At 51.7% G+C, this 22,601-nt stretch overlaps 1 protein-coding gene across 8 annotated transcripts in view; it reads left to right on the forward strand.

Moving 5' to 3' along the window:
• Nucleotides 1-729: 729 nt before the first annotated feature.
• Ntng2 (netrin G2) overlaps nucleotides 730-22,601 on the forward strand; it is a 58,033-nt gene continuing 36,161 nt past the window's right edge. For 5 of the 8 annotated variants that reach the window (XM_028757070.1, XM_028757071.1, XM_028757072.1 and 2 more), the window contains exons 1-2: nucleotides 730-797; nucleotides 4,377-5,431. In XM_028757070.1, coding sequence (XP_028612903.1) covers nucleotides 5,219-5,431 — 213 coding nt within the window. In that variant the 5' untranslated portion in view covers nucleotides 730-797; nucleotides 4,377-5,218. Of the gene's footprint in view, nucleotides 798-1,826; nucleotides 1,925-4,376; nucleotides 5,432-22,601 lie in introns of those variants that run through there. The other 3 variants (XM_028757068.1, XM_028757067.1, XM_028757073.1) reach the window with 3 other exon arrangements.

The following is a 22,601-nucleotide window of genomic DNA, read 5'->3' on the forward strand; positions in this document are numbered from 1 at the left end:
AGTCCGCTGAGGATGCACCCCGAGCTCAGGGACGGGTTGGTCCTTGGGCCGCCAGGCGATGTGTAGGCAGCGACCCCCCACAGCAGGCTCACTCCGGCGGCCGCCTGCTGGGGCCATCCTGGCTGCGGGCCCGCCGGGACACCCCTGTTCGCCGCGCCCCTCCCCAGGCCGAGCTCATCCCCGGAGCCTCGCAGTATTTCCTTCCTGCACCTTTAAGAAGACCGTTGCTCCGTGGTGGGATGGTGTGTTAAAGCCACACAGAGGAAGTTACGCAGCCCGGATCAGACAGGGAGATAAAAGCCCCGATGGTGACCGTGAGTGATGGCAAGAGGATTTAGCCTCGGCATTAACTTGGAGCGGAGTGCAGGGGGGCGGTGAGGCGCCCCGCCATCTGGCCGGCGCCGCGCCAGGGGGATGCTCAGGCGCCTGGACCAGCAGCAGCGAAGCCCACCCAGGCCGGGGGCTGAGTGGGGCGCGCGTGCAGGTTCTCCCCTGGCTGCCCAGGGGGCCCAAAAGTTTGCACTTGTTAGCAGCGACCTCCCGATCGGCCCGGAGGGCGATGCAAGCGGCGCGGTTAGCCCCCTTCCCTGACCCGCGTCTTCGGGACGGCTGCGGGCGGGCCCCCCGGCGGCCCGAGGGTTCCCCAGCCCAGATCTGACCGTGGCCACCGCAGCGGCGGCGCGGGGCAGGAGTCTCCAGCTCTCAACCCTGCGGCTCCTGCGCCCACCCAGCACCCGCCAGAGGGTGGCGGTCTCCGGCCTCTCGGGGCTCGCTCCGGGAAGCTGCTCCGAGCCCGGGTAAGGCGAGCGGGGAGCGCCAGGGCGGCGGGCGGGGACGGAGGCGCCGCAGTTTCGCCAGGGTGCTTTCATTTTGAAAAGGCTTTGGTGATGGTGCCAGTTCTCCCCGGGCCGGGGAGTCACTCCGAGCCACCCAGCCGAGGCTCGGACGCCAAGTTATCTGGTGGCGGCTGCTACTAAAGGAGGGCTGGAGCCGCGGAAGAGGGGTGTGTGTGCGCGCCGGGTGCAGTATCTTTAAGAAGTAGAGTAGCTAGTCTTCTCTCTGGGATCCCCGCCACCCAGCTCGTGTTTTTTCTATCCTGTGCGCCTGTGTGGGGAGAGGATGGGCTGTTGCAATAACGCTGCTTACTTGTGTCTCTGAAAAGTAGATTAACCCTTCTCTGCTGGCGCTCCCCTCCTTAATTTAGTCGCTTCCGGGCTCTAAAGGCGCAAGGAGAACTCTTGGCCAGGCAGGTTAGAAACTTCCTTCGGTGCTGTGGAGGGGGTCGGCAGGTGGAGAGGGGGCTCCGCCACCGTGGGGAGTCGCACTCCAGAGGGAGCAGAAGCAGCGGGAAGGCGGGAAGCGGACTCCAGATCTTGGGTCCGCCGGCCACGGAGTAAGTTACGGGTCTGGGCTGAGGGGTGGCGGCGACAGGGTCTCCGCGGAGCAGCGGCGCCGGGAAAAAGAATGCAAATAACTCCCAGTAGCTTTGCTCGGTGTCTTTTAATTAAGGGAGGTGATGTCAAATGAGGGGGCAGCCTGGATGCTAGCCTGGCCTTTATTAAAGGCGTGATTATTAATTGAGCCGGTGATTTGTACTGAACTTCGGAAAGGCAAAATGCGGCGGCGGTTTGTGCTCTGTGTGCGGTGCACGCCACTGTCTACGCGCCCCAAGCTCAGCGCGGACTCAGCCAGACTACTGGGTGTCTGCAAGTCTCAGGCTAGCCCCGCCCGTCCTCGGGGATCTACACGCGGCGGCCTCAGCTACACGTCCTCAGAGCTGGGTGCCCTGCCCCGCCCCCAAGAGCCTAACTTTTTGGGGCCCTCCCAGCCGCTGTGAGGGTGACAGGGAGAAACCAGAGTCTGGAGAAAGCTCCCTTCCCAGAACTGGGGACACCGGGACGCCCGAACCCGAACGAACACCAAGGTAGCGGTGAGCGTGGGGAAACCCAGGGTGCGGTGGGGGCGGGGGGGAGGTAACCGCCGGCCCGTAGGGTTCCCCTTTCTTTCCCGATTCTTCCTACGGCCTCCAAAGCAAGTTTCACGCACCCTTCTACCCTTTGTCCAGACTGGGTAGAAGAATTAACCTCCGGTGGACTTCCCCCTCCTCCCCACGCCTTCCCCCCTCCCATCCCCAGGGACCCTGCGCCCCGCAGAGGCAAGTTTTCCACAAGGAGAGCGCACAGCTCGAGACTCCGGCAAGAGCCTGTTGGCAGCCCGGCCAGCTCGGGAAGGCGCTAATTCAATAAGACAGAGAAATCTGAGTTCAGAAATCCTGATAAAATCTAATTTTCGAGTTTTAATACCCAGGCTATCAGACCCCACCCCCTCGGTTCCTGAAGACTCTTAAAAGAAAATAAAGCGCATTGATTCCATTTGTTTCAGAGAGCTGCAGTTTCTTAATAATATCAGGTGAAGATTTATTTTCCAAGGAGAAAACGATCCGCGAGGATGCAACCTCTTACTCGGAATTTCTCCCCTGCCGGCTCCTCACTCCCTGCTATCCACCTCGTTTTTTCCGCGGACTCTTGCCTGAGTCCCCCGCCCTTTATTTTCTTTTTGGCAAAAATCTACTGTAATTTTTGAGTGCCGAGCTCACAGTGCCCCCTCGATGCCAGCAACGCCCAACTGATTGACGGGTTGTAAACACATTTTCCCCTGGCAGATTTTGTTGTTCCCCCACCACCACCCTCATTTTCTAGGGAATGTGTGGTGCTTAAGCCAACAAAATTGCAAAGCAATTAATAGATTTGCAAGTTGCCCTGCTTGCTGCTCGCTGGGGCTCCGGCCTCAGGGCCTCGTTGCCTCCCCACCTGGGCCAGAATCCAGTGCTGTCCCAGCCAGGAGCAGCCGCTGGCCCTGCAGATGAAGCCGGCAGCTGGGCCCGCCTTGAGAGCCGCAGCCTGGCGCTCTGGTCGTCCCCAGCCGTCAGGAGCGCCCTACCTGTTAGTGAACAGTCGGGAGCCGGCTGCTGGAAGAATTAATTAGGGGCATGCTGTTTTCTGGGCAGCTCAGAGCTTGGCTAGAAACGTCCAAACCATTGCCGGGGCCCATGCTACTTTATTTTTACTACATTTTCTCTGATTAGGAAAAAAATAGACGCTTGGTCATGTTCTTCCAGAGAGTTTTCTAGCAAGAAGCGAGCCCTGGGCGGGGTCTAGAGCAGGTTTCTGTTTAAGCGGTCAGAGGAGAGGTGTGAAGTGTGGTCTGGCTGGGTTCTCATCCATCTATATTAGGAGTCCTTCATCCCAAGAGGGGGCAGGGGCCGTCTTAACCTAGATGGATGAGGCCCACTGCAGCCTGCAGCAGAGCACTGACTGGGGGCTTATCTCTGAGCTAGGAGCTCTCAGCAGCCAGGCTAAACCAAAATGTCCCATCCTCCTGCTTGTCGTTTGTGGGCAGGAATGTGCTGTGTCTGAGTAGCAATGTCTCATGTAAACACAATTAACTCCTCTGGGACTTGTGGTATACAATGGCTGACAGGGGCTTCCTTCAGGTGAGAGTCAGGCGGCCATATGTGAGGTTTGGGAATTTAAATGCAGCAACTGTGAGCATTATACCCAGAATAATTAATAACACATACTTTATTTATTTATTTACTTACTTACTTCCTTGTTTTCTACATCCATCACAATAACCTTTGTCCCCCTTAGCCAGGGTTCTGGTGGGGATCTCATGCTGGCCGGGACTCTGACTCTCCCATGTAGCATACTCCTGGGAGAATACACTAGAGTCTGAGAGTCACGTGTTTCTAGACACAGTACTCTATTAGCTATATCTATTTTTGCTTTTAAATGATTACTGCTGGCTTAAAATAGATGCTACTCTCCTAAAATGATTGAAACTGTTGGCCTTGGTCAGAGTCTAACGCAACAAAACAAAGCATCCCTGTGGAAGCTTACAGCATCCCAGTCTCTCGCTGTTAACTCATTTAATTCATGGCTTCACAGGGTGTGGGTGACAGGGAGCGGATTGTGGGTGGCCCACACAGAGACCTCCCTATTGGGCTGTAGCAGTAGGAGCACAGTCTGCTCAGTTGGATGCTCAGGGCCTCCTGTAACAACGTGGACATTTTGACTGGTCTGGCCTAGTGTGTTAAAGCAACTGTTAAGCCTTAGCTCCTGGGAATGCTTTAGAAAGTTCTTGATCCTCAAGAAAGGCCACTTCTACTGAACAAATGTCCCTACAGACGATGAGGAGATACACCACCTTTTTAATAGTGTGCCCATCTCTAAACATGTAACTCATATATTAATAAGAACAAAATAGCCCAGCTTTCTCTGGAGACTGCATTAATGCAACCTATTTTTTGTACACATTTTGCCAGACAGCTTTTGTTCTTCGGTGTCTCTAACTGCACCCCCGTTAATTTGTTGCAGGTGCTGCTGATGAACACATTCTCTTTCTTCTCTCTTCACAATGAAAGCCAAGCCAGAGCCCAGGTACCTGGATGAAGTGAGAGTTGAAGTCTCTGGGATTTCACAATAAGTGGCCGATGGCTACTAGCCAAGGTCAGCTGCCCCCAATTTGGGCCTGCCCCCCACCAGAGCAGAGGCAAATGACCTCTCCAGTTAACACTTCAGTGGCTTTTTTATAGTCCAGTCACACGGTCATTGTCACTTTCAGCCCATATGAAAAGAAATCTTTTTTTATTGGTCTGAGAGACCAAGTCCAGTCCCAAAGAGGGGTCTCGTTTCCAGCTAACACGCACACCTCCTGATTTCGTGTTATCTTCACCATGCAGGCTGCTATGCAGTTGTGTGGAGCATGCTGCACATTAAGGGCTCTTTAAAAACCCGGATTGATTGGAAGAACAAAAATTAAAAGCAATCTGATCCAGCCCCATGCCGGATCCCTGCGGATTCCCTCCTTATCCCATTTCCACCATCCATTGTCACAATTTGAGAGTCTGCCCGATTTGATCAGCTTCACCTCCAGGGGAGGTGTAACACCAAGGTTAGGAGGACGCCAAGTTACAGGCAACTTTTTGATCTGCCCATCAGCAGCCTGAGAAACGCTGGCTCTGGATTTTCTGTATAAGCCATTTGGAAAGCACAAGCTCCCACCGTTGGCAGACCTGCAGTGTTCAAGTCAATGGTACATCCCAGCCACCGTCGCCTGGTAGATGTGACATTTCCATGCTGAGGTCCCAAGTGCCCCCTGACCCCACCACCACCTCACCAGCACCCCTCTGGGCCCCACCCATTTGGACTGCGCAGCCATGCTGCGCCTGCTGGCCCTCTTCCTGCACTGCCTCCCGCTGGTTTCTGGGGACTATGACATCTGCAAATCCTGGGTTACCACAGATGAGGGCCCCACCTGGGAGTTTTACGCCTGCCAGCCCAAGGTGATGCGCCTGAAGGATTATGTCAAGGTCAAAGTGGAGCCCTCAGGCATCACGTGCGGAGACCCCCCTGAAAGGTTCTGTTCCCACGTAAGTCAGCCCACGGCTTCTCTATCACTGAATTGAGGGGTGGGGGACAGTGTGTAGAGACAGACCTGGGGGTGGCTGAGCAGAACCAGAGGGCCCTGCCTGATACAAGACCAACTCCAAGTCCCACCATGGAAAAGTGCCAAAGTCAAGCTGCTCCGAGGACCCTAGGGGTTGAGTGACATTTTGTGGGTGGAAGCATCTTGGCCAGCTGACCCTGGCATGGTTTCTTGCCAGGGATTGCACAGCAGTCGTAGTTCCTTGACTCAAAGCCAACCCCTCCTCCTTTGCAGGAAGTCAGCACTCAGACCAGAGATCTGCATGCTATTTGCAAGGTTACCCTCCAACCTGCATGGTTTCACCCTGCCCCAGTGGCGTACCCTCCCAACCTGTCCAGTCCAGTCTAGTGCATAGACAGCATCTCGATCCCAGCTCATACCAGGCACCCACCAGGCATTTTGCAGAGGACAATTTCTGGGAGGCTTGGGAAGGAATGTCAAAGGCGGAAGCAGTGCTCAGGGGTGATCAGGCTGGATAGATAGTGCAGCATCTTAGCTGGTGCTATCCCCTAGTCGAGAGGTAGGTGCTCAGGCCTTGTCACCCCTTAGTTAGAGAAGAAGGGGTCTTGGAGCTATCGGGAGCTTCAATGCTTAGGCACTGTTAATGAGGGCAGTGGGAAGAACAGTGTTTGACAAGAGCCCGGAATGTGGGCTCTAAAGCCCAAGCAGTGTTATTCTATTGGGCTTCCCCCTGGGCTCCACCAGGCTGATTCTACCTTAAACAATGCCAGAATGTTGAAATGGGGTGAAATGTTGAGACAGGTCTCAGACTGGTGTCACCATCTCCGGGTTCGGCTCTGTCAGCTGTAGGACGAGTGTAGTAACACAGTACATTAAGAGGTCAATGGCTCTCTGGATACATGTTGTTCAAGATCAGACTGGGCACAGAGAAGGTGTCCCAGATGTTTGTTTGTTCTGGTCCTACGGATAGGGTAACTGAGGTGGGGGTGGGGGCTTCCAGGAAGGCCCTTGGCCAAGGTCACACAGCAGAAAGTGGTGAAGCTGCCGAGTTACGCTTGGCCTGCCAGACGCAGCAGCCTGTTCCTGGTGGAGGCTGGGAAGAACAGCCAGAGGAGCAGGCGAGAGGGGGTCCGATGTCACCCTGTAGGTGGCTGGTGCCTCTGAGTGTCCTTGGGGAAAGCTGGGCTTATTCCACAGTCAACCTGGTGTCCCCAGCCCAGACTCCTGAAAATGTTTCAGTCCCTTGGGGTGGCTTCAGTCACAGTGCAGAGCAGCTAGCTTGGAAAGGTAGATCCCCACTTGGGCTTGTCAATGGTGATGAGGCTGTCACTGTGGGTGGTAGCTGGGTCTGAGCCAGCTTGGAGAAGGGGAGGGAGTGAGGGAAGGAGAAAGAGAGAAGACAGCCCAGGGCTAGGAGCCAAGACTGGATTATGTATGGACATTGTCGGCACTGAAAGACCACGCTGGCTCGAGGCAGGCAAAGGCCCTGAAAGTTAGGGCTGAGGCTATAGGGAATCCCATTCTGCATCTATACCTCAGCTCCTGTGGGAACTGCTTCAACCACACATTTCCCAGGCAGAGTCTCAACATGATTTTGTCTTTTAAATATTAATCATTTCCCGGGTTGGGGACAATTCATGGAAACGGCTTCTACTCAAGGGTGTAGGAGCTATAGATGACCACCAGAAGCAAATACGGGGCCTTCTCCTGGCTTGTGACCTTGATGATGCTGAGCTCTGGGGTCTGGATGGGTGGGAAGTCCAGAAGGCGCCCTCAGCATTTTACTACTTGCTTGATGGCTGCAGACATTCCGTGACAGGCAAGCACAGCTTTGCCTTTGATTACAAGTGTGAGACTAGGGACAGTGTCGTGCCACAGGGGCAGGTGGAGGGACCGCGAGGTATACCCCAGTCTAATCCCCTTTTCAAGATTAGAAAGATTGCTTAAGTCATGCCAAGGTCAAGAAGCTTAGCAGGCAAGCCAGAAACTCGTCTGTGGCCAGAGTGCATGCTTACCCACCAGGGTTCGTGGCTTCCCTCTCTAAGCCTCGGTTTTCTTCCTGTTTCAATAAAACACGATATTGTAGGTGTATCACTGCGCTGGCAGGGAGACAGCTGGGCCAGGCACTAGCAAGCGCAGGGGAGTGCTTTAATGTGCAATGGCCGTAATTATCTTACGTCACCATTGTTATTACTCCCTTGGTGGCTGCCTGGGTTTCTCTGCTTCCCTGGAGTATATTGCTTCACTCCAGCCTTGACCACATCCGGTCTGCACTTCTTGTCTACAGGCAGCAGGTGGTAGATGAACACCCTAAGCCAGAGCAGGTGTGCCTAACTAGCCAGCAGAGGGCACCCTGGTGGCAGCCAGACCACCCAGTGCCCTCTTGGTCTTCTAAGCTAGCTCTTCCCCACTCTCTGGCAATCCTCCTGTCCCAGCATCCAGACAAACAGAACATGAACCCCAGAACACCCCTAGAGTACAAGACAGGACAAAAGGGCAGTTGTCCTTTTCAGTCCCAGGTTGCAGCCCATTTTCCCAGGTTCCTGTCCTTCAGCAAGGCCACTAGAGAACTGAATTGTAAATTCCAGCCTGGTGAGGAAGGGGAGGGGATAAAAGACAAGAAAAATGAATAAATAAAAACCTATCGGCTCTAAGCGCAGGAGGAAAATGAATAGGGATGAGCTCTCGGCAGAGGGTTCTTGGGCGAAACTTCAATGAGAGCTGAGGGTCAGGAGGGAGCCCCAGAGGGCACGGAGGAGGAGGAGGGGAGGGAGGAGGGGGAGGAGGAGGAGGGAGGGGAGGAGGGGGAGGAGGGAGGGGAGGAGGAGGAGGAAGGACTGAGTGTGCCCAGACATCTTGCAGCCTCATTGCCAGAGTGTGGTCCCTGGCCCCCAGCCTCACCTGCCTGAAAGACAGACACCCAGGCCCTGCCCCAGACAGGCTAAGCTAGACTGTAGGGCATGCAGACAAAGGCAGGGGCTGGCCTATGATGGAACACTTATTCTGAAGGCTCAGGAGGCCTGCAGTTTCCTTGGCATCTCTACAGCTTAAGAGGAGTGTTGATCACTGCTCAGGGAACAGAGGAGAGAGAGAGGGACCCAGGGGTCCTGAGAGAAAGGTTTGGGGTCAGGCAGAGGTCATTTGGGTTGCAACCTTGAACAGCTGGTTGGAATGGTACTAAGACCAGGGTCTGTGTGAGTGAGACAGTGCCTGCTTCTAGGGCAGAGATCTATTTTGGTGACAGCTAGAGACCTGGAAGCACATCTTAGCATTACTACTTTGGGCTCCGTGATCTGGAATAAGCCATTCAAATTCTCCACACTGGGCAATGGATGTGGTTCAGCTGCTGGAGTGCAGAGCATTCACAAAGCCCAAAGTTCAGTTGCTGACAGGTGTTGTGGCAGGAGGACCAGAAGTTCAAGGCCAGCCTGAGCCAGATGAGATCTAGTCTCAATAGACAAAGGTGGGGCTGGAGAGAGGGCTGGCTGTGCTTGCTGAGGAGCCAGGGTTGATTCTTAGCACCTGCATCACGGTTGACAACCATCTTTAACTCCAGTTCCAAGGGATCGAACGCCCTCTTCTGGCCTGCATGGCCACTGCACACATGAGGTACCCAGGCATTCATGCAAGCAAAATACAAAATACCCATACACATAAAATACTTTTTTTTTTTTTTTTTGGTTTTTAAAGATAGGGTCTCTCTGTGGTCCCTTGACTGTCCTAGAACTTGTTCTGTGGACCAGGCTGGTCTCAAACTTGGAGAACCACCTGCCTCTCCCTCTCAAGTGCTGGGTTTAAAGTCATACACCACCACTGCCCAGAATAATTTTTAACTGAAAAAACAAAAAACAAAACAAAAAAGCTGGGCTTCGGGGCACATGCTTTTAATCCCAGCACCAAAAAGGCAGAATTAGGTGGATCTCAATGAGTTCAAGACCAGGTTGGTCTACATGTTGAATTCCAGATCAGCCAGTATTATAAAGTGAGACCCTTTCTCAAAAACAAAACAAAGCAAAACAAACAAAGGACCACTGTCTACGCCTCAGCTTCTCCAAAAGCCTGCTTGCCCACTTCATCACCTGCCTGAATAGGAAGCACGTCTTAAAACCTGCAGGTGCTTAGTCAGAACTGATCTGACCGTTAGCCTGTAGCTCATCCCATTATCTTGAGTTTTCCATGTTGAAATGTGTCAACATCCAATCTGTCTAAGAAGCCTCCAGAGATACGACAGTTTACAGTCTCACACCGGGTAAGCTTCAACACGGGATGTAACCTTGAGTCCTCAGGGTGGAGCTCCTAGGAGACCACACCCAAGACACTGTCACCAGTACTTGCTTCATAGGACTCTAACAAGAGAGTCTCCCATCAGGCAGTGGTGGCATACACATTTAATCCCAGCACTTGGGAGGCAGAGGCAGGTGGATCTCTATGAGTTTGAGGCCAGCCTGGTCTGTAGAGTGAGTTCTAGGACAGCCAGGGCTACACAGAGACCTTGTCTCAAAAAACCAAAATGGCAGCAGCAGCAGCAGCAGCAACAACAACAAAACAACAACAGCAACAGCTACAACAACAATGGAGTGCATCTCTCTTGTTTTCATGCCTGAGAATGGTTTGTTGGACAAATGGATGGATGGACAGAGGGATGCCATGGTCCAGGAAGGCTTCCTGGAAGAGGAGGGATGAGTGCTGAGCCTTGAGGAAAACTCAGAACTTCGACCAGGATCCAGGGAAACTGGAAGCACTCACTTTTCCATACCCCTGATGGCTGTAGGATTGATCAACTCTGCTTTAACTCAATTTCAATGTCTTGGAGTTGCCAGCACCAGCCTTTGGCCTTCTAGGTCAAGAAAAGATCCTAGGAGGGCATCTTGTTGCACAGAGAAGTCTCCTGCTATGGACAGACAGGAAAGGATGGAGCTGTGCTGCCACTGAATGCCAGGCCCATGGAGGTCATTGATGCTTCTGACGTTTCTGATGGGAAACACTGGGTTCAGACATCCTGAGGTGATTGACAGACTTCAAAGAAGTGAGGACTCAAAAGGACCCAGAAGAGGTACCTACTCAGAGTACCAAGGACTTAGAGACCCCCGGCCTACCACCTTCCTGAGCTCTGCTTCCTTTCTGTCCACATCCCAGTTTTTATTTTTATTTGCTTATTTTTTGAGACAGGGTCCCATAGAGCCCTTGCTATGTAGCTGAGGCTGAATTTAAACATCTGATCCTCCTGCCTCCACCTCACAAGTGAAGGCAAGAGACATCACATCCGGTTTATGCCATACTAGGGATTGAACCCACAGCTTAATGTGTGCAAGGTGAACACTATGAACTTAGCCATCTCCACAGCTTTACCCTAGTTTTTAAGAATTTCCTTTTGAGCCGGGCGGTGGTGGCGCACGCCTTTAATCCCAGCACTTGGGAGGCAGAGACAGGCGGATTTCTGAGTTCGAGGCCAGCCTGGTCTACAGAGTGAGTTCCAGGACAGCCAGGACTATGCAGAGAAACCCTGTCTCGAAAAACCAAAAAAAAAAAAAAAAAAAAAGAATTTCCTTTTGAGTATTATGCCTTTAGGTGGTGCAGGCACTTGGTGGACAGACAGCCATGTGGCCTCTCCTATGCTGTCTGTGAGACTGACCCCCTCTGGGCTATGGAACTTTGAATAAGGCCTTGTGACTCCAAGCTCTTGGTTTCTCATCTGGAAATGGGCCGTGACACTTTCTTTCTTTATTTTTTCATTTTTTCTTTCTTTCTTTTCTTTTTTTTTTTGGTATTTTTTTTTCAGAGCTGAGGACTGAACCCAGCTAAACCCAGCTTGCTAAGCAAGCACTCTGCCACTGAGCTAAATCCCCAACCCCAAAGGGGTGACACTTTCAAGCCTCTATGTTTCTAGGAATGCGGTGAGGCAAGAATCCAGCATCAAAGGAATGCCCAGAGAGAAAGGGGGTGTTTCCATTTTAGAGTTAGCTAGAAGAGCAAATGTGACAAACACAAAGAGACAACAGGCAAAAGATGGCACCTCAGTCAAAATGCCAGACAGTTGCAGGGGCAGTGGTCAGAGATGGAAATCCTGGAAGATTCCAAAGGAGAGGACAGGAGAAAGTGGGTGGTGGAGAGAAGCAGGCTCCTGCTACTGTGCCTTCATGAGGCCTGAGAACAGGAAACCACACCACTTATCATTGCACTCTCCAGTCAGCTTCTCCTAGTGTGTCTTGTAGGCCAGATGTTGGTTGACTCCCTGTGGAGGGTCAATGGGTGGGTGGGATGAATGTGTTCTACCCCCACCCCCATCAGCTCTCCAGGTCCCCTTCTGTTCCTTTCCTTCTCTAGTCATCCAGAACAGTTCCCACCCTGTGCTGCTGTAGAGTAAATACTAAGTCAATATATACTCCCTCCAAACTTAAGACAACTGGACATTGTCCAAGGCCAGAGGAACCCCACTCTTGATAAGCACACGGCAGTGGATCCAACTCAGGGCAAAACCAGTGGCTGGCCACTGGCTGCTGGTATCCCTCTGGACCTGTTCACAGGTCCCTGAGATTTATCCCGTCCTTAGCAAGTACTAGGTTCCTGATGAAGTCTAAGCCCTGGGGCACAATGCTCTGTACCCTGGACCTCCGTTTACCTATTCACACCCTGGATTTGATCTCACACAGTGACACATGGTAGGACACATGGGACATAAGCCGGAGGTTGCCTATAGCAGCTGAGGGCTGGAGCTGGCTGCTCCTACATAGTTAGCAGGTTAATGTGCTCACTTCCTGGCTCACCTAGGTGAGCCCTCACAAACTGTCACCTCTGTCACCAGAGCTACCTCCTTGAACTGAATCTTGAAGACACCAGGAGTTGGAGATCTCACTCTTAGCCCTGCCAGCAATGGCTTTCCTGTAGCAGTACTATGAGGGTGTAAGGTCAGGCTGGGCAGGATGCGGTGGTGGAGGGAACATGTATCATTGAAGTCAGCACCTTTGATGGTCCTTGATGTAGGATTCTGGGAACGCTCCCCTCGGGGTTGGCCCATCTCCCCTGACACCATACATATTGTGCCTAATTCTACACTTGATGTATATAACCTTTTCATCCTCTCCATAAAATTGTCACTCAGATGAGGAAAGGGACATTTAGGGAGATGGAGACACTTAGCCAAAGTTGCACAACCAAGGCCAGGATCCCCTTCAGAGCCTTGCCCACTTGTCTCTCCCAAGCCTTCTTCCCCTCATTTATTCACAGGCCTCAGTGGCTCTTGTGACTATGGGTAGCTGTGGGGAGACCTGGCTCCCAGGAAGGGGCTGAAATTGGACTCCCTCTTGGATAACCAGATCTTAACCCTGGCAGGAGCGGGCTAGAACTGCCCCTCTTGTGAGGAAGATCCAGTGTAGTTTGTCTTATGTCTCTGGGGACACTTCAGACCTCCTCAGTCCCCATTCCATCTCCCTCCTGCCGCCAAGTCGTTTGTCCACTTGACTGGAAGCACTGCCCAGGGAAATAAGTGGAAATTAACCAAGACCCTGTATATCCCCGTCACCAGGCACACTGACGGTTGCCGGGCAAAGGTGAAGAGGAGGCTGGGAGAGGCATCTACCGGGAAGGCTGCAGGTTCTTGCAGGGGGCCCTCCCCTCTGGGGGATCATGAGGCAGTGGGCAGTAGGAGGAGGAGGGGGAGTCAGTGGTGCTGGGGAGGCAAAGTGCCCCCCAATCCAGAACCTTTACTAACCATTGTGTGGCTGATACAGTGTTGGGCCAGCTCCTTGGGACAGGTCTGCCCTCTGCAATAGCTGCAGCATTTCTACCTTCCCCAAAAGAGGAAGAATAGATGAGGGGATTTGAGTGTATACCCCTGCACTCCTGACTCCCTCCATCCTACTTACTGGTCGACAGAGAGGAGCATCCTCCTTCCAGACACCAAAGATGACCTAGGAGGACCAAAGACAAAACCCATTCCTGTCTCAGCAGGAAAGCCCCAATAGAGCCTCCTGCCTTACAGAACCATAAAATCGTCTGAGAACCTATAGGGCTTTCTGGAACAGGACCTGGGTATGTGTGCAAACATTCATGTATGCACATATAAACACAAAGCTGAACACTCTGTGGGCACTTCCCATGTGGGACAGCCCAGAGTCCAGCTGTGGACCCTGGTGGCCATTGATGCATCTCAAGAGGATAGTACTTGCCAGGACCTTAACCTCAGGGAAGTCAAGGTGTGTCTTCTTGCTATCTAGCTATTGTGATTCCAAACCTCCCTCTCATTTGAGCCACACTTATTGAGTGCCTAGTGTTTACTAAGCAGTTAACATAAACTAGTTCAACTGAATCTACACAGAAACACGGTAGGATATTTTAAATATCTTAAACATGAGCAATTTTAAATATGAATCCATCTTAATCCATCTCTGAGTCAGAGAGGTCAAGTTACTTGCCCAAGCTCATAGTGTCTGCTAGCATGCTGGGCTGTAAACCTCAGTGTCCACCCAGGCTCCGCGGCTGATGGGAGTCTCTCTGATTATCTCAGAAGGAAAGGGAGCCAGAGGTAGCTATCATCTCTGTGTGTGTGTGGTGAGCAGAGTCCCCATCAGCCCTGGAGGAAGGAGGCTGAGGAGGAGCGATGCTGTGTTTTCCCGCCCACTGCTCTTTGAGCTGAGATGGAGCCTGCTAATCCACTTATTTGATAACTCGCTTGCTCTGCGTCTATTTGGAAGCATGCAATCTCCCACGCACCAGTTCCAGCGAAAGCGAGGTGGCTTTGCTTAGAGGAACCTGATCTGCCTTTCTGGGGATGGAGTGGTGGAACTATACCCACCAGTGGACAGTAATGGACCTAAAAATAGAGGGTGCAGGGAGTAACAGGGGGGGCAGGGGGCGGGGAATGGTTCCTGGTCTGACTGTCTGGCACTGGGCAATCCTGCCTGCTTGCTCACCTGAGCTTGGAATCCTCTGGGCCTGGAGAAAGGTATGAGAATAGGGATGTTGAGGAGACAGAAGGTCCCACTGATGCCTCTGCCCTCCTCAAGATGGGAAGCCATCCCACCACCTGAGGTCTGGAGGCAGTAGTCCTGCCCTTGGCACTCTGGATCTTCCTGAATAGTAGTAAGCTGTCCATTGCCCAGGAAATCCCTGAGATCTGTGCTGTGCTGTGGCTGTGAGTATCCCCGGGGCCTCCACTGTGGGGTGGGCCAGAGAATCTGTGCTGTCCTTCTGACCAACCATCTCCAGGTGCCCCAAACTCAGCTGCATGCATAGATCTTTCTTTGGTGTGTTAGCTACTTTTCTTTTTTTGCTGTGACAAAATAACTGATGAAATAAACATATTTGGGACCACAGTTTGGGGGTACAGTCATCATGGTTGGGAAGTCTCTAGCTGGAGTGTGAAATGGTTGCTCACTCCACCTCCCATAGTCAGGGGCACAGAGAGAGGAACACTAATGCTCAGGTCACTGGTCCACTCGGCAGCTAGGACTAATACTCATGGCGTGGTTGATGAAGAACATGGGGCTTTCTTCTTCAGTTAAACCTCCCTGAAAACACAGACATGCTCAGAAATGTATCTCCTAGGGAATTTCAAATCCCCTTAAGTCCATGATGAAGAGTAACTCTCACAGCTGATTAGTTGGTTGGGTGACTAATTGGCTTATTGGTTAGCTGGTTGGCTGGTTGATTAGGTGGCTAATTGTTTTGCTAGTTGGCTGGTTGATTAGTTAGTTGATTGGCTAACTGGTTGTTTGGTTAGTTGATTAGTTTGCTGTCCCCCACCCAGAAATGATCTCTGAACTTAAGACCCACAAACCTTGTTACGTCTCCCTTCCTTTTGTCTGATGTCTGAAGCTGCTTCTGCAGAGTGACATTCGAGTGGCTGACAAGAGCTGATGAATGCATAGAAGAATGAATCTGCACCGATGGCTCAGTCTCACTCCCATCTGAGGCTTCACCTACAGAGCCTGCAGCTGCCCAGTGCACCCCACCTTGTGCACTGCCACATCTCTTAACTCCCCAAAAAGAAGTAGGAAACCACCCAAGGCCCTCTGCAAGGACCATTCCAATCTGTTTGGGTGCTCTGTCATGCCTAAGACTTTTTTCTGGCTGCTAAGGTCCCCAGAGAGGGGACCCATTGAAGAGGCTCTTGCTGTGCAACCCTAAGTACATTGCATGTGTCACACTCTGTCCTGTCTTCTCAGAGCATCCTGAGGAGGTCACAAAGCCTGCCTGCTGTTAACCAAAGATATCATTCTGTGAGACTATGGTCAAGTGTACAAATAGGCCGCTGGGACAGAGCCAAGGAGGTGTCCTCAGGGAGGGGTCAGGGAAGTGCTTAGGGAGGGATGCTTGTTCAGATACCTGCCACTGGATGGCACCCTCAGATAGAAGTGCCCAGTCTGAGAAAAGACAGAGAAGCTGGTGAGGTGGCTGTCAGCAAAGGAAGCTGACAAGGAAGCTGAGGACTTGAGTGGCTCCTGAGACTCCCTCACAAAAGTGAGAATTGGTGATTCATGTGCTGGTGACCCTGGCTGTGGGGAGGCAGACACAGGTGGACCCCTGAAGCTCACTGCCCAGACCTAGGGCTCACTGGTACCTGGCCTATTCAGAAAATTCAAGGCCAATGAGAGACTGTCTCTCAATGTCTGACACACACTTAATGGACCTTCCCCAAAAAAGGAAGCAGAGACTAATTGGAGAGGCTGGAGAGCAGAGAGAGATGAGCTGTGTTGGGGAAAATGGGCAGGACTAGGGTTCAAGGCTTGGGCTCGTGAGAATCCCAAGTGCTGAGGCTAAAGGGGGCAAGGTATGTGTTTACACAAGGTATTACTTTACACAAGGCACCTGATATCAGCCGGAGGATGAGCTGGAGAGAGGAAGCCAAGGGGCTGGGACAGAGTTACTAGTTAATTAGTGGTGATTAGGTACGTTGTCCCTGTGGGTGCCTCACCCTTGACTGCCTGTGTCTGTCCCAGGCTCCAGCCCTATTGCCCTAGTCTTCAGCAAGCAAGCCCAGGACAGACGCCACCAGCAAGCGGAATGACCAGTACTCTAATGGCCCTGGGGCTATCTGGAGGGGCCATGCTACGCTGCCCTTGCCCCACCCTGGGTTGGAATCCTCACAGCCTGCCTTTCCCCCTGGTGATGAAATATTCATGTCAGCAGAGTAGGTCCTCTCTGGGAAGGCTGCCTGCGTCTAGCTTACGCCTTGCACAGGCTTTTAAAGAACGGTATGCTTTTCCTACCCTCTAAGCATTTTCTAAGTCTCCAATCAATAATGCACTTTACCAGTGGCTTCCTCTTCTCCAAGCCCTCTTCCCAGCCTGCCCTTTCTCCCTCTTCCTCTCTCCTCCTCCCACCCCTTTTTCTTTTCTTTCATTTACTTGTTAAAAAAATTTTTTTAAGTAAATATCTTGATCTGCTCAGGTGCTGAGCCTCTAAAGGAGGGGAAGATAGGTAGGAGGGCAAACCACCCAGAGTGTGAGCTCAGAGATGGAGTGTGCAGCTGCCACAGGTGGGAAAGAGCTGGGGGAAAACTTTGAGCCTGCTGAGATCCTGGTGAAGAAGGCTTGGATCTGGGTTTGTATAAGTTGGTAGACAGGTTGCCTAAGATGCACTCGACCTGGGGTTCAATCCCCTACACCACATGAACTGGACGTGCTGGTCCACACCTGTCATCCTGGCACTCAAAAGTAGAGGCCAGAGGATCAAGAGTCGAGTCAAAGGTCAACCTGAACTAAATAGGGTGTTTGGGACCAGCTGAGATATGCAAAACCCTCTCTAAGAAAAAGTCAGGAGGGTCAAGCTTGTTCTCATGAGGCCCCTCTCTCACCTTCTTCTAATGAACTAGAAATTTTAATGGTATAATGAGAACACAAAAGGGGTCCTGGAATAGGCACTGTAGAGCATGTGCAAGATAGACAGCCAAAGTGTCTCTGAACAGAGCAATCCAGTCAGGGAGGCCTGCCATTTGTGGTAGTGAGCACCCTGTGTCTAGATGTATGCAAATGTAAAAGACTATCCTCTTCCGAGGCATGGGCTCACATGTTTCTGCTTGGTAGGTGGTACATGGAGGGCCTGGAGCACATTCATTGCTTGTGGGGGCTGTGCGGCTGGGTGCCAGGCACGCTTCAGAACTGGGAAAGAGTTTCCCACCCCAAACATTCCTGGAAGTCTGGCTGTGGGAAGAATTCACATATGCCCAGGGCAAAGCAGAATGGAGCCTTTTTTTTTTTTAAGACAATTTTGAGTTCTTGGAGAGATTAACTAACCCTCATGTAGTCACTGCCTTGGCAAAACTCTCACCCCCACTCCCTGTGGCTGCTCTGTTGAAGGAGGAAGCCAGCCATGCTGGGCTGTGTCCCTATAGGCAGGGCAAGTCTGAACAGGGTCTGCCTTTCCACCTTGAGCCAGCAGACCTTCTCCTGGATGTCAGGCCACACTCACAGCCCTGTGTCCTGAGGTACTCTGAAGGACTGTTGAGGGTGTCTTTAGGGATGAGAAAGATGAAAACATTGCTAAAGCCAGAAACCCCAAACAGACTGAAAATTGTGGGGTTGGCATCTCCTCAGCTGCTGCTTGAGCCCACAGCCCTACCTGGACACAACACTCATGCAGTTAGAGTCCCAGCTCGGTTTGTTTAGTGGCACTACATAAAGCCGTTGCTAGATGGTGTCATAAGGTTCCTGCTCCCTGTGTTCCTGGACTTTTACTCTTGCACATAGAAGGTTCTAGAAGGAGAACAAAGGTAGGCAGGTTTGAAATGAAAGGGCTCCAATTGTCTTCTTCCAAATCTTCCCCGCACAGTGAAGGACCAAGAAGTGTTTTTGCTGACTCGGGCTAAAGCCAGGACAGGCTTGGAAGGTGGTCTGAGACTCTAGGTCCAAATTAGACCTCTGCCTTGGACATGGTCACTGAGGCTGGGTCTGGGGGAAGAGGACAATTACCAAGGCTCTGGATGCTAGGATAAAGGGTTATGGATCAGGCCCAGCATGGATGGCTTGTCCTCCCTGCCAGGAGAACTGTCCCCACAGAATACGTCTCCCTGGATGGCTGTCACTCTAAGTGGGTTTCTGCTGATTCTCGAGAGTGAAGCAGGTGACCTTGCTGTTGACTGGGGCAGAGGAAGAAGGTGGGATAAATCAATGAACCCACAGAAGGATACAGAGAGCTAGCCAGAGAAAGGAGCTCAGCGGGGGGGGGGGGCGGGGGGGGGGAGGAAAGGTGCTAAGGAGGCAGGGCAATCCGAATTAGGACCAGCAGCAAACACAATCTCCGTTTCCATCTTGTTAATAATTCATTGCCACTGCAACTTTTCTTACCAAGAAATAGGAAATAATTTGTTAGGGCAAATTCCCCCAGCACTCAGCTTTCTCCCTGCCACTGGGGAGGAAGGCATGGCTGTGTTCCCTTCCTTCCAAGCCGCCAAGGGAGTGAGGACTATGAAGAATTTGAAACTTCAGGATAGTGATTGCACAGCTGGTCTGTTTGCTCCTGCTGTCATTTCCTGAGTAGGGGGGACTAAGGTATAGATAGGGCCAGGTTCAACCCCAGATTACACAGCACTGGTGCTAGGGGAAAGGCACCCAGGAAGTCAGTGTGCTTAGTGCCTTCTAGACTATCAAGGCCAGGACAGTTTCTCCCCAAATCCAAGGAGAAGGGAAAGACTGGATTGACTGCCTTTGGATTCTCCACACCCCACTTCTCTCCACCCCTAAATCCCAAGTCTTTGTAAGAATAGCACTTGGTGTTATGTCCCCACATCTCAACACCCCATACCCTGGGTCTTCTGCCTCCCATCTGGGACACAGAAAGTATCTCCAGCCCCTCATTGAGGCTGACAGCTTGGCAGCCAAGTTCAAAAAGAATCTGTCAGCTGCTGAACTGTTCAGGGCCTGCCCACTCACCCGGTGGCAAAAACACGGGCTGTCTGCCTCCTGGGTGCAGGGTGTGTGGTACAGGCTGGGGGTGGCTGTGTCCTTTCCCTCTTGGGTAAATGGCAGTTTCCTGACTTGTCTTAGAGCTGGGTATTGGACATTGGAGAATCTGACCCCTGGGAAGTAAATGTGTAATCGTGCTGCCGGGTGGGGACATAGGTAGTGGCCCAGGAATGGATGTCTTGCCTACATCCAGCATCGCTGAGTGTACGTTACACAGACTCTCATCTTGTGGTTTACAGACAGGGCCTCACTCTGTAGTCCTGGCTGGCCTGGGGTTCCCTGTGTAGACAAGATAGTCCTCAATGCCTTTTCCTCACCAACTCCGTGTTCCTGACCACACAAAAAACAAAAAGGCTGAAGAGACAACTCCGGGCTTATACACACTGGCTGATTTTCCAGAAGACTCGGGTTTGATTCTCAGCACCACATAGAATCCCACAAGCATTTCCAACTCCAATTCTAGGGTGTCGATGTCTTCTTCTGGCTTCCATGGACAACAGGCATGTGCATGGTACACAGATATATATGTAGTCAAAACACCCATACACATAAACAAACAAACGATTTTACAGAAAAGCTCAGGAGTGTGGAGTTGTGGGCCAGCCTTAGAACACTTGTGTAGTGTACACAAGTCCCGAATTCATCCCCAGCACCAGGAAGAAGGAGGGGAGGAAGGAAGGGAGGAAAGAAGAAAGGGAGAAAGTAAGAAAAACAGATTAAAAAGAGAAAAGATGTGTTTAGTTTTGGTTTTATGTGACATGTGTGCCTTCATAAGGACTAGGAGTGGGTGAGCCTGTGTATTCTTACAATAGCTTAAAGTTTTATTTATTTGGTATTATTGTGTAGGTGAGTGCATGATGAGGTGGAGGATATATGTTCTGTGGCAAGGTCGGAGGAGAACTTCATGAAGTTGCTCTCTCCTTCATGTGGGTTATGGGGTTTGATCTCTGCTCAGCAGGCTTGCACGGTAAGGACCTTCTTGTGCTGGTGTTGCTTGTGTGAGTGAGAAGATGAAGCCATGACACACCTTGAACATGGGCTGGTCATGACCTGAGAGGCCTATGAGGAGACTGACATGGCTGAACCTTCCCCAATAAGGGTTGCCCTGCTGGATGGCAGGTCACTTCCTGTTCCATGATGTGTTTGACCCGGAGTTTGCCTGGCACGTGCTGCTTGGTTCAGGGCTGCTGTACCGCCTACCTTCCAGGTGACTTGCTTGGGGTGTGTGGAAACAGGAAAACAGAAGAGATGCTGAGCTCAGCTTCCCCAGGATTCTCCAAGGTCAGTCCCATCATCTCCAGGGGAAGTGACATTGGGTTGGTATATGCTCAGTGACCATAGCAACAGCATCTGTCCCTGATCCCACCATCACTGTGGTCCTCTGGGCTAGCTGTCACTAAAGCAGTCTGTGTTCAGGGTAGTCTGTGCCATGGAGTCCCTGGGTTCTCAGCATCTCCCAGCCTCTACCTTCATCTCCTTCCCACTCCAGCTGACATGCACAACTCGGCTGTGTATAACTGTCACTACTGTATGGTGACATCTCCCCGGTTTCTCAAACACTATCTCACAGAACACAGGACAAGGAAATAGAAGCTCAGAAAAGTCACATGGCTTTCTCAAGGTTACAGAATCCCTAGAAGATAGTGTAAGCTGAGCTTAGGGTTTTTAGACCAAAAAAACAGTTTCCTTAATGGCCTCAGACCTAAACAGGGAATTCTAACCCTTAGTCCAGAGAGGGCCCCTAGAAATTATATGGGAAATGTGTGTGGTGGGTGACTGCAATGTTGGCGGGAGGGGGCAACGCCAAGACTTTGTGTATGTGTGCATGTTTTTGTATGCATATATGAATAGAGGCCAGAGGTCAACCTTAGGTGTCATTCCTTATGCACTCTACACCTTGGTTTTGAGGCACAGTGTCTCATTGGCCCAGAACTATCCAGTCAAGCTCAGCTGGCTGATGAGCCCTGTGGATATTTCTGCCTCAGCCACCACAGTATTAGAGTTTTAAGTGTACCATGTCACCTGGATTTTTTTTCTTTTTTAACTTTTTATTGATTCTTTGTGAATTTTACATCATGCATCCCAACCCCACTCATCCCCCTGGTCCTCCCCAACAAAAAGAAAAAAAAAAAAAAGAACAAAACATCTCACCAAGGAAGCTGCTACGTGTCACAGCGGTCCCACAGTGCACCCTCTTGTTCACACACCTTCACTTGCAAATGTTCATTGCAATGAGGCATTGGTCTGGTTCAAGGCCTCTGGCTTCTGCTACACCATCAATACTGAATCCTCTCGGAAACTCCTCTTGGAAAGCCTATTGTCCTGTGTCGTGGAGATCCTGCAGCTTGGATCTGCAGGACAGGCCCCTTTACACACTCCAGCAGCTCGTAGATGGTATAGATGTTGGGATGGGACAGCTCAAAGCCCTGGGTCAGAGCCTGGTCAACCCACCAGCTCTCATGCACTTCACCGACTGTAGCCCTCCACCACCAGGACCAGCTCTCCAGTGTTTCCCAGGCTAACTCACCCAGCGCCACAGCTGGCAAGGTTTTGAGCTGGGTTTTGAGTCTTCAACTTAAGTCTCTGCAGCAAGCACTTTGCCGACTGAACCACGCCCCAAGAACCTAAGGCTTTTAAAATAAGAGGTGTGTACACTTGTTTTGTTTTGGGGTGCTGATCATTAAATGGTCAGAGAATCAGGTGCTAGTTTTGAAAGCATCAGTGCTTAGCCTGAGATCCCTTCTGCAAGGTAGAAGTGTGCTCAAAATTCGTCCAGCGTTGGCTGTCCTTGTCAGGCCATTTCATCTGGCTGTTTTCATTAACATGTAACCTGCTCTGTAGTCTTCGATCCTAGAGACCCAGAAGGCTGGCAAAGCCACTATTGCCTCCCACTGTCCTCAGCTGTTGTACTTGGGTGGGGACAGGGCTGGCTGGAACACCCCTATAGAGTGTGGCTTGAGGAGCAAATGAGTTCAGAAAGAAGCAGGCTCAGCAAGGACACAGCCCATGCCTTGGGGTGCCCTCCTTGGTGGTGCAGGATCTGGAGATCCTGGGGTGGCTGTGAGGTGTGTGGAGAAGCTGGCAGGGATGTGCTGGTCATGGCTTAGGACCATTTGCTGTGCTCATGGCTGGCAAAGCCTCCTCTGCAGCCGGCATGAGGCTGGTAAATACACAGGCTCATTCATTAGTGGCTCACCATCTGCTTCCTAGGGGCTGGGGTAGGGGGCTGGCAGGGCCCTGCAGGTTGGGCAG

Source organism: Grammomys surdaster, unplaced genomic scaffold (genome assembly GCF_004785775.1).
Source record: "Grammomys surdaster isolate TR1022 unplaced genomic scaffold, NIH_TR_1.0 126133, whole genome shotgun sequence".
NCBI classification, from domain to species: Eukaryota; Metazoa; Chordata; class Mammalia; order Rodentia; family Muridae; genus Grammomys; species Grammomys surdaster.